Here is a 12,341-nt window from a genome sequence, read left to right as displayed (position 1 = left end):
TAATTTATTCCTTCTGGCTTCAATTTCCTGTTCCCTCAGCTTTTTATCTAAACTCTCACTCTTCATCTATCCTTCCCTTAAGTTTTATGTATCCAGTGCATTACCAATGTTGCACCTTTTTTTTAGCCAGTTGACTTTTTAAAAAATGCTCAGATGTTCAATGCTTTTTAACAGTCCTCAGCATGTCCCTCTGTGAAGATTTAAGGCCAGTTAAACTGACAATGTTTCCTTCCCTCCTCAATGCTGGACTGTGAGTATTGATCATGATTGACTCAGCAGATCAGTACCGGAGGCTTCTCCATCATAAGTACAATATGATAGTGATGTTCACCTCATCCATTTGCATTTTGGGACTAGCAGGGCAATCACTTTTTTTTTTAAGTCCTCCTGGATCAGACCAATACCTGCCTTTTTCCATCGGTTGCCAGCTAGTGAAGCTTACAAGCAGTGAATGAAAGTAACAGCTTTCTCCTGTCTTATTTACTTTGAATTTCATTTACCATATCCAGTTTCAAGAGATCCTTTTGGAGCACTCTACAGTCTCCTTGGGATTTCACCATCGTAAATTATCTGGGGTGTGAAATGCATTGACCTTATTGCTTAAATCCTCCTATGGATGCCCTGTTTGTGTAGGTTTTAGCTTTCTAGTGCTCTTTCTACAAGAGACCTTCCAAACAACAAGTACGGTGTGAGGGTAGGCTTGCCAGTTCCCCATACCCTCCCAGTGGGAGGGGGGACCTGGCACTTACCTTTCTGTTTGTGCATGCATGCTTCCGGGGTGGTGCAATGATGTCATTCGGGGAAGTGGGGTCATTGTGCAGGCCTGGATACACTCCTGCACTTTGCACCAGGCTAATGTGGTCTCCAAGCTTTTTGTGCCACAATTGGCCCTGTGTGAAGCACGGGAGCACTGTTGTGGCTGCACAGTGATGTTGAGTGACATCATGGTGCCACCCTGGCAGCGTGCCAAGGAGGCCTGTTCTTCCACCTTTCCCTCCACTGGCTAGGTGAGTGGTAGCGAGCGGTGGAGGGTGGGAGTGGGGAATCTCCCACTGTCACCAGGGAACCTAGCATGGTGGGGGCTACAATGGGAACCAACCATGTTGGGGCTACAGTGTCAGACTACAGCTGGGGTATCCAAATTCAGATCCTGGCCCAATAGGGTTCCCAGGTGTCTGGTTTCCCCCAGACAGTCCTTTTTTCCTGGGACTTTCCAGGGGAAAAGCAATTAAAATACTGGACATATAAATATCCAGTATTTTTAGTGTAGGGGAGGAGTGGTGGCTGGCTGCTGGTGTCCATGAGCTCGCAGCAGCACCAGCACGCTTTCCTGTTCCAGCTTCACCTTCTCCCCCAACCCTGCTTCCAGGCAGCCCAGCCTCCTGCAACACATCTTCCTCCTCCTCCTCCTCCTCTTGATTCCACCAGAGAAGCTCCCTGCCCAGCCATCCCAGCCTCCTCCACCACTCCTGGGAAGTGGTGGGCCTGCTCGCCTGCACAGCCTTCTGAGCACCAGGGGAAGGCCAGCAATGATGTGGCTCCATAAGTGACATCATTGCACTAGGCCTGGGAGCACACAGGGTATATTTTTTCTTCAATTTGGCAACCTTGTGGCCTAGCAATGTTGGATCAGTCACTCTCTTACAGGTTTGCCAACCTCCAGATGGTGCCTGGAGTTCTTCGAGAATTATGACTGATTCTCAGACAACAGAGATCAGGTCACATGGAGAAAATCCCAGCTTCAGAGGGTGGACATCCCTGCTGAGTTCCCTACCCCCTCCCAAACTCCACCCTCCCCAGGTTCTGCCTCCAGATCTCCATGAATGTCCCTACCCAGAGTTGGCAACCCTTCTCTGTTAATGTGCTATAACTTGCAAGCTAGTAAACTGGAGGAGGGCAGAACTATATATGGCATTCTGAGTTCCTTGAAGGTGGGATAAAAATATAATTGCTAGGGTGAGGAGATTGAGGCGGACTTGGTAAAGAGTGGACTCATGGAGCCAAACTCACCACTTTTCAGCAAACAGGAAGTGATGGTGCGACTGAAACTGGAAGTGAAATCACAGAAGCTGAGGACTATATTAATTGCCCTGGCAACTATCCAGGCCCAATCTGTGGTGAGGACACTCCAGAAAGAATGTACTGCAGACTTTTCTCTCAGAGGAAGATCCACGCTGAATATAATAAATAGGAAAGCACTACAGGCCCATGTGATTCTGCTCCCTATTTCTTGAATTTACCTGATTCTTACTTAGGTGGGAAACAAAATGGCTGCAACTTGGCCATCTTCCTTTGAATATCACATTGATATCTCCCTCAGCTTTTTATCTAAACTCTCAAATTGTTATATACTGATATGGGAAGATTCATTTTGAAAAATTTCCTGTGTGGTTAGAAATAATGAGTGGAAATATCAAGCCACTACCAAATGGAGCGGATCATGAGACTCGTTTCAAATGTTACTGGTAGATGACTCAAACTTGCGGTTATTTTCAGCTTTATAGTGAATGAATCAAGGCCATTTTATTTCCTGTGTTCTCAGGAGTGCTACTCAGTGCTGTGGAAGCTGACTCATGTCTCTGGCAGAATCCAAAGAGCCAAGCAAAAATTGTATACATTTTCTTTACTCAGCTGTACTGTTGAAGCTAAATATAGTATTGGCATGCCACACTGCATTGGTTTGCACTCAGTTCACATTTTCAGAATTATTTATGGAATCACAAGGACTCTTTGAAGTGAAAGCTCAGATTCTAAAGAAAAATATGCATTGTTGGGGGGGATTTCACAGCAAATTCAGTTTGCAGTCATGCTAGACAAGACACTGCAACTTTATCCACAGAGCAAAACTGTGTGTGTGTGTGTGTGTGTGTGTGTGTGTGTGTATATATATATATATATATATATATATATATATATATATTGTTAAAACCCTCTGAACAATTGTACTCACACAGCTCAGCATAGCTTTTAGAATTCTTTTAGAAGCCTATTTTCGGTATTCGGTTTTGGTCCACCAACCATGTATAATGGAGCAGGTGGTACACACAATCACCTTTACATGTGAATAGAGCAGCTTTTTTGTTTTTTCCATGAGTGTGCAGCTTCAGTACATACATACACACATCATCAAAAAGCCAGTGTTCTGTTCATGGATGGAAAATGTGCACATTTTGCCTTATTTACACAAAATGACAACCCAGCATATCAGGATGATTGCAGGTAGTACACATTTCCATTACATGTGGCTGATGCCTGCCAAAATAAAACATCTAAAAAGGGCTATAATCACTCCCAGCTGCTAGAAAGGAATGGAGTGGGGGTTAGTATGCTAATGATAGGACACGGCTCCTCAAAAAACATTGAAACAAAACATAGGGTGCTTGAGTTAAAAGTATTCCAATCTTTTTATTTCCACAGTTCCACCAAAGATCTCCAATATCTCTTCGGATATCACTGTGAATGAAGGCAGTAATGTGACCCTGGTATGTATGGCAAATGGACGCCCAGAACCTGTCATCACCTGGAGACACCTCACCCCTACAGGTAGGAAGCCTTCATCTGTGGCATGAACCATCCTGTTATTTAAGCTCTTCATGTTGTTCCTTATTTTCCTGTTTTGGGGTACAAAGGAGCCAGAAACTATCTTGCCATTGGCTTGACAAAGTAATGGAGGCATTTCTATATATTAGAGAATGCCAGACCCTCTCTCTACATTAGGACTTTCTGCTTGCCTGTTAGCAGCTGTTTTCATCTAACTATCAGTCATTTTTGTCATTGTAGATACATTATAGCAATAATGAAAACCCATCACTAGTATCAGACAAAGAGAAAAGGTCTTGCTCTTCTAATAACGTGCTCAAAGTGAGCCTTTCAAAACCACAAAATTGGCTTCCAGTATGGTGCCAACAGTAACTTTCTACATGTACCCTTAAGTCGCTACAGACTATTTCTTCCAATAGTTCCGTAAAAATAAAGCAGGTCGGGTGACATAAAGGAAGATGCTAGAAAAGATTCATTGAGTGAGAAAGCAGACTGGGCCATTGACCGTATAATCACTGCTTTGATACTCTAATGTTTGGTTGCCTTGGAAAGGGCACTGTCATTAGCCTGACCCATACAGCAATCACTTCAGAAAAGAAAGAAGCTTTCTGATTTTGTTTTTATCCCTATAAAGTTTATCTTAGACAGAAAAGGCCTGCTTACAAGTCTCTGTCATGACATGAAAGATGGGTACTGAAGCTGTCCACACAGTAAGAGTCGTTTCACACATCCTTCAGCTAAACTCTCGGTTTTATAACTGAATGTTTGAAATAGGATTCAATGCCTTTGGACTTACTATATAGTCATTGACCTGCTACCAAAGCGTAACCATGTCTTGAGTTTATATGTCAACAGTAGGTTATCCAATGCTAAAAATTCTGGTCCATGCTTTGGGGCTGTTGCCTTCCATGCTTGTCTTCCTCTTAGATAGCCTGAAATTATTAAATAGCCATTACAGAAAAACACACCCAAATAAATAAGAAAAATAATGGGAAAAAATTAACAACCCATGAAACAGTCAGAAAACATAGAACAGAAGATGTTGCCTTATACTGTCAAACTATAGGTCTATCCAGTCAGAATTGTCTGCTCTGGCTGGCAGCAGCTGTCCAGCATGCCAACTTCTTTTGCATCACATGATCTTTAAAAAAAGAAAGAAACTGGAGATGCTGGGGATTGAACTTGGAATCTTCTGCATATACTTGGTACATACCCTCCCTTGCCTGGCTCTTGGTCTTACATTGCTCCAATCAAAATGGGCAGAGCAGTGTGGCTGCAGTCCTAACACATTCCAAAGTTTAAGCCCTCTGGATAAAGTGGGTCTTAAGTCTAAGTCTTATTTTAACACCGTCTTATTTTAAATAGGTATTTTTATTCATCCTAAACTTTGATCAGGCTAGTCTTTTCTCCCCATAAAAGCCTGTTCCTGGAGGTCTTTTTAAGCATATTGCCACATCTAGAACATTGGGATCTTCCCATAACATGGTAATATACATCCTTGAGCAACCAGTAAATGATGCGCTAGATTATAGCAGTCTTTTCATATTAAGTATTGTATTACCCCCCAGATAAATTGCTTCCTGGTCTTTAGGTTACTCCTAAGTAATTTCAGGTGTGTAGCTAAGTTAGTCTGCAGTGGCAGAACGAAATTTGGGTCCAGTAGCACCTTAAAGACCAATCTTAAAGAACAACCACAGTGTGCTTTAACTTATGAATGCATATAACCTGGAAAACTTTGTTGATCTTTAAGACGCTGCTGGAAATGAATTTTCTTCAACCCTAATTATGATGACCATTAAAATTTATCTCCACTAAGGTCCAGTTTTGATACGGAACATTGACATGTGTAAATAAGTATCTTTTACAGCACCGATCTAGGACTGGCCAATAATTTCCGTCATTTTCCAAAGGGTATGATTTCCATGCTTATTTGCATCTTGTTAAGATTCAGCAAGAGAGTAATCATTTTTCAGAAGGATGAAATAAGAACTGTGCAAATTTAACTTCTGATGGTGTCTGTTCCAAATCCTACATGTTTTCAGTGTTGATGATCATGGTCAGCTGCTGATTAAATCAGAACTTGCCAGTGTCCTACTGCAGACGCAGAATGTAGAAGCATAAAACCATTCTTTATATCAGACAATTTCCAAAGTGGAAGCCATATTAGCCTGTTGCTGCAAAGCCAGAAAGAAGTCTTGTGGTACCTTAAACATTAATAGATTTATTATAGCAAAAACTTTCATGGACTGGAGTTAGAGTTGCCAGGTCTCCTTACCCTCCTGGCAGGAAGGAGGGGACCCAGGACTTACCTCCTTGTTGTTTCCAGCATGTTCCTCATGCACCGGTGTGATGATATCACTTTTGGGAAGTTACGTCCTCGTGCAAGGCAGGGAGAGCATGCATGCTCTCAGCGGTCTGATTTGGGCCCCAAATCTGCAAAGTGTGGGAGTGGTGCGATGACAGTGGTGGGGGCAAAGGATGGGAGCAGGGAATCCCTCACCCCCACCGGGGGAATGGGATCCCTAACTAGGGTCCACTTTATCAGATGTAAGAAGTGTGTGTTCAATTGTTGGAAGATAAGATGGCAAAGAAACAATATTTCTCAGCAATCATTGCCTTGGCTAGTTCATAACCGTCTCAATTGTTTAAGATATCCAGACACCTTCTAAGTCCTAAATCAGAACCTTTACAGTCCCAGGAACAGACAATTAGCTGCGAGGTCTTTGCTAAGTTTTTCGCTTATAGAATAGCACAAATACACTCTGATCTAGATGCTAGCTACAATGCAGACGAGATAGAAGAAATGCTTAATGCACCATCTGGCTGACATTTGGACTGCCTTGAACCAATTACAATGATAGATCTTAACAGGATTCTGACATCCATGAAAGCCAGTACTTGTGTGCTCGACCCTTGCCCATCTTGGCTGTTAACGTCAAGTAAGGACCACATAAGTGAACCACTGAGGTCTATTGTTAATCAATTGCTAACTCAGGGCACCTTCCCCCAACTGCTCAAACAGGCAGTTATCCATCCGCTAATTTAAAAACCTAGACAAAAAATGATGTGGCCAATTATCACCCAGTCTCTAATATGCCCTTTCTGGGCAAAGTGATTGAGAGAGCAGTAGCTGACCAACTCCACGCTTTCTTGGATAACTCTAGCTCTCTGGACCCTTTCCAATCTGTATTCAGACCAGAGGCAGCACTAGTGGCATTAGTAGATGATCTCCATCTAAACATAAGCCAAGGCCATACCTCCTTATTGCTCCTCCTGGATCTATCTGCAGCCTTTGTCACAGTAGACCATAGCATCATGTTGAGGCAGCTAGAGACAGAAGTGTGCATCAAGGATGTGCCTTGGGCTGGTTTAAATTGTTTCTCATGGAATGGACTCAATGGGTTGCTGTTGGAGAGCAGCTATTTCCAGAATAGGAGATATCTTGTGGGGTACCGTAGGGCGCAATCTTATCTCCCGTGTTATTCAATCCCTATGTAAAGCCTTTACATACTCACTCGCAGCCATGGAGATGGATGTCATCAATATGCAAATGACACCCAACTCTATATCTTGCTATCCAGGTCCCCACAAGATTAAGTAGAAATCTTGGATCACTGCCTGACAGCTGTGGTGAAATGACTGAAAAATAAGTTAAGGCAGCCGCAAAAATGCTTTTTACCACCTCTCCCTAGCCTGGAAAATGGCTTCTTACCTTGACATGGCCAACTTGGCCATCTGGATCCATGCTACGGTAACATCAGGACTTGACTATTGTAATGCACTATACATAGGTCTCTCATCTAAATTAACTAGGAGACTCCAATTAGTGCAAAACGCTGCAGCTTGCCTATTATCAGGAGTGAGCAGGAGCATGAACCTCACTCCCATCCAGCGGTCACTCCATTGACTACTCATTAGTTACTGTGCTCAATTCAAGGTATTGGTTAGCTCTTCATGGCCTTGGTCCGGCATACCTATAGGACTGCCTCCCTCCCTTTGCTCCTCCATGGCAGCTTCGCTCTTCTGAAAGGGTCTCCTGCAGGTGCACCCTGCACTTCAGCAAAATTAACAGCAGCCCGTACATGGGCTTTCTCTGTGGTGGCCTCCACCCTGTGGAATGATCTGCCTGAGGAGGTCAGGAGAGCTGCCACTCTCCTGGCTTTCCACAAATAATGCAAAACCAAATTATTCAAAAAGGATTTTTACTCAGATAGGAGGGGTGTATTGTAAGGAGGGGATCTCAGATGATCTGCTAATGAGTTAGGAACCAGAGACCTCACCGCTATGTTGTATTGGATTCCTACAATGCTATATCTTACCCTATAGCATTGTTTATGAAAATGTTCCTCATATTGACTGTACTGATCTCACACTGTGCAATCCACCTTGAGTCTCAGTGAGAAAGGCAGACTATAAATGACATAGATAGATAGATAGATAGATAGATAGATAGATAGATAGATAGATACATACATACATACATACATACATACATACATACATACATACATACATACATACATACATACATACATACATGTTTGAGTGCATACACATATAGGACAGAAGGAAAATATAAACAGTAGGATTAGAGGGCAATAAAATACAAACACTACCTTCCCAGTTATCTGTAGGATTTTGTGAGATTTCTATGCAGGCTCAATTATAGATCCCTGACAATTAAGCGATCTGAAGATGTGACTTTTGTTGTGGAGAAATTCAGGCTTCATGCAGATTAATGAGGTCTACAGAATCAAGCCCAGACTGTGTATTTAGACAGAGATTCTATCCTCTCAAAAAGATGACATTTGATAATATACTTATGAGAAAAGGTGTTAGAAGAGCTTAATGCTGTCATAGCAGAAATTCCTAGAACAAGAAAACTGGAATCAGCAAGTATAGTTCAGAAACAGGAAAATTAATCAGCAAGTATAGTTCAGAAATAAGATACCGAGATAAAGGATAGGAACTGAAAAGGTAGAAATTAACTTCAGTCCCATCATCCCTAAATCAGAAAAAGGAATGTTGAATTGTGAGACAAACCTTCCCAATTATCTGTAGGATTTTATGAAGTGGGGTTTCTGGGGCAGTTCATGATATACAGTCATTCCATGGGTATCATTTTCTTCATTACTGTCTCTGTTTGAAGGAAAGAACTGCACCACTTACATGCATGACTCTCATGCAAGTACAGAGGCCTGCCTATCCTAATGTTGCACACAAATTGTGCGTCAAATGTCCCTTAGCCAATCTTAAGAAGAGACACACGAAGAAGTCCAATGAGGGAGACAACTATAGGCCTTTATTGCTTATAAGCAAGGAAGAGTGATACAATTACCAAGGATAGAAGGCCCCTTGAACTGATCCGTTCTTCAGAGCTATAATACAATTGCATAGAGTTTTATACCTTTGGGTTAATTACAATATTGGAGACCCCATTGGTCCATACAAGTGACCACCCCAACGACCTGGCGGTGTCACATTGGCAGAACAATTCTGAACATCATTACAATGTGCATATTTCCCAATTAACATTGCTTATCACGTCAGAAATATTGTTTATCATTTTAAAGAACACCCACTTCTCCCTTGTTACTTTCCTATTCATACAGTTATGATCAGTTCCTGCCCCATGAAAAGTGTATCGCTTACCAAGGGCGCCTTGACTGTCATGTTTGCAATGTTCTGTACTTCGTAATCATTAAACAAACAATCTTTCCTTTGTGTGTAGTCACATGCTGTTGGGGAGTGATCTCTCCCCTCTTTGAGATATGTTTGAAGCTACTTGAGCACCCCATCTCTGACGCCTGAATGTTGTGGGAGGACCTCAAGAACTTTTATTCTGCGGAGTTGTTTATGATCAGCCCTCCTCGTTACCCCTTTCCTGCATCCCAATTATAATTCTTTCTCTGCCTTGCCTCAGATCAGAGTTCAGCTAATGTTCTCTTGCCCCTCATAGTAACTTTCTTTGGTTCTTCTTGAAGCTGGTTTCTCTCTGCTCACCACTACAGCTACTTTTAGCATGATTAACTCAGAAAGGGGTTTCTCTTCTTAACCTATGAGTATAGCATACTGCATGATGATATATGTGTATTTTACTATTCAATAAGCTAGTCCAGTCTGCATATGTGTGGGCAGCTTTCTGTCAAACTACAGATGACAGGCATTCAGATACATTCGTTATAGCTGGTATCCCACACGTGGCATAGCCCCTATACCTGAGTACTTCATCCCAGTGTTCACTCTCTACTTTGCACAGTGAAAATACAATAAAGACACATGAGAATACAGTAAAGTCACATGAAAATAGTAAAGGCACATGAAAATATTCCAGTCCATTAAATTCACTTCCCACACTACTGTTAAAGTTTTTCTCTCAAATGCAGCTCAGAGGGAATTTAAAATGATCTGGTAACTTCTCTTATATTAATAGTACAAATGCTAATAACGCAGAGGAGTTAGCCGTGTTAGTCTGTAGTAGCAAAATCAAAAATAATAGCAATGATAGTACAAAATATCTAGTATAGTGTTTTCTGCCTTAGTCCTTTCTTCAGTACAAATAGCACTACAATAAGCAAGAGACAAAAACATGCCAAGAAGAACAGGGGCGGAAGGAGGGAATGGAGCCAATAAGAAAAATTTGAACAGAGCCAGGAAGAGAAAATGTTTCCTCCACTGAATTCTGAAATGCCTGCCTGTTCCCTTCTGTTGTTGTCAGTATTAGGTGTAAATGTGCCAGCCGCTGCGGTGTGCTGAAAATATAAGCTATTTTCTCCACATAATTAAGTTGTATATTGCAATCTGCTAAATTCCAAGACCAAAATTTTGCTGTGAGGGGCATCATATTGAATGTTTGATCTTCCATTCTACTGGAAAATCAGTCTTCATTACCAGAGAAACAGTTTCCTTTGATATGATCAGGGAAGTCATCCAACATCAGGCACAGAGTGCTAGTCTGTATTAGGAATTGGATAGATGTTCCTTGCTGTGAAAATTTACCTGAGGAAGCCCCATTATTGATCCTCTGTGTTCCGCACTTTCTGGAGCAGTGGGAAGTTGCTTGGTCAGTGCTATCTGGTTTGGTTCCCTGTGGAAGAGAAAGCACTGGAGATTTCTGGCGGAGTTTTTTGTAATATTTGCTTTATTGCCAAACATATGAGCAGAGCATAAATGGAATACAAAGTAGGAGATCCTCTACCCCACATCATATCCCCACATCCAACCTTATACTCCAAGGTGTTTCACATCCAGCCATTTCACAACTACCTTGCTCATTCCTCTTTTGTTTTTCTCTCCCACTGGGTGAATGTGAGTTATCTTTTGCAGGTTCTGATGCGTAAATAATTCAAAGACAAATAGAGACATCCCCAGTAGAGATGGGCATGAACCTGAAAAAAAATGGACTGTGTGGTTCGTCACATTTCATGAACCATGAACTTTCATGAACCTGCCCCGATTCGCGAACCAGTTCGTTTGGTTCGTGAAAACGTCACATCTAGGCCAGTGAATTGTCATTTCCAGGTCAGCAGAAGGCCACTTTCGGGTCAGCAGAAGGTCTGCAGGAAGTCCATCCCCTAGGAAAGTCCATTGCCTAGGAAACGGATTGATCGGCGCCAGGCTGTCTGCAGTGACAAACCAAAAAACAACACACCCAGCCTAAAGTTTGTGGTGGTTTGTCAGAAATGGGCTCTGACGAACTGCCGGTTCACGAACCACGAACCAGCCTGGTTTGTCATGAACTTTGGTTCATATTTAGGTTCATGCCCATCTCTAATCCCCAGCTTTGGGGATATCATATACAGCCTCTAGGTAGGTCCTGGAGATCTCCCAGAATTCCAGCTGATCTCCAAACAACAGAGATCTGCTTCCACTGGAGAAAATGGCTGCTTGGGTGATGGGGGCTCTATGACATTATACCGTGCTGAGGTCCCTCCCCTCCCCAAACTCCATCTTCCCCAGGCTCTACCCCCGAACCGCCAGGACTTGTTAACCATAAGCTAAGTAGCTCCCACTGAGGAATCATGAACCAACTATCCTGAACATCATGAACAAACTTCTGTGTGAAAGGCAACAACTCAGATTATTGCCATGCTTCCTCTCTCCTCCTGCGCAGAGGGCAGCTGAAGGCTTCCCTGGTTTGGATGCCTTGAAAGAAACAACAATTTGCTGTAATTTGTGAATGCAGGTGCCTGGACAAATCCTAGTTCTTATCTCCCCATAAGGAGGGATTCTAAACCAGGATTAAACTGGAATTTAGAATCCCCGTTTGTGGGGAGGAAACAGACGTGGGTTTCCCCAGGCATCTGGAATCATGGAAGACCAAAGTTTGATTCAAGCCACAGCCCTGTATGCACTATTCACATGCATATCATTTTTAAAAATAAAAAAAAACCTTTTGATCTCTTCTGTGAATTTATTTTCATTTACCAAATTTTGAAGCACTTTTAGAATCTTGACAGTGGCGAGACCCTTGTTGCTTCACATCTGCACTAATGATGTATTTATGGTACCCTCAGTTGAAAGAAAGCTGGGAGAAGGTAAAAAAAAATCTTATTAAAAACAACAGTTTGCTTTCTCTCCTTGCCTTCTGCTCTACTAGCTATGCAGAACTCACACCTCACATTTCTTTCTCACACCAGCCACCCATTCCCAAACCCAAAAGCTGCCTATAGCAAGCCCGTTTTCTCCCCGGTGAGATAGTTAAATTGTCACAGTTGCTGTCGACTTTAGCACTGAAGCCTGGAGAAAGGGGAGGGGAAGGAGGTATGAGAAGAGAAGCCCTTTAATAATTCAGATGGCAA

General features: G+C 42.4%; 1 protein-coding gene across 1 annotated transcript in view; it reads left to right on the top strand.

Moving 5' to 3' along the window:
• Positions 1-12,341, top strand: part of LSAMP (limbic system associated membrane protein) — a 658,501-nt gene that overhangs the window by 441,846 nt on the left and 204,314 nt on the right. Inside the window, exon 3 of the mRNA XM_054973823.1 lies at positions 3,418-3,543. Coding sequence (XP_054829798.1) covers positions 3,418-3,543 — 126 coding nt within the window. The remainder of the gene's footprint in view (positions 1-3,417; positions 3,544-12,341) is intronic.

This window comes from Eublepharis macularius, chromosome 3 (genome assembly GCF_028583425.1).
Source record: "Eublepharis macularius isolate TG4126 chromosome 3, MPM_Emac_v1.0, whole genome shotgun sequence".
NCBI lineage: Eukaryota > Metazoa > Chordata > Lepidosauria > Squamata > Eublepharidae > Eublepharis > Eublepharis macularius.
The sequence above is the reverse complement of the archived record's forward strand: the minus strand, read 5'-3'. Positions and strand labels throughout refer to the sequence as shown.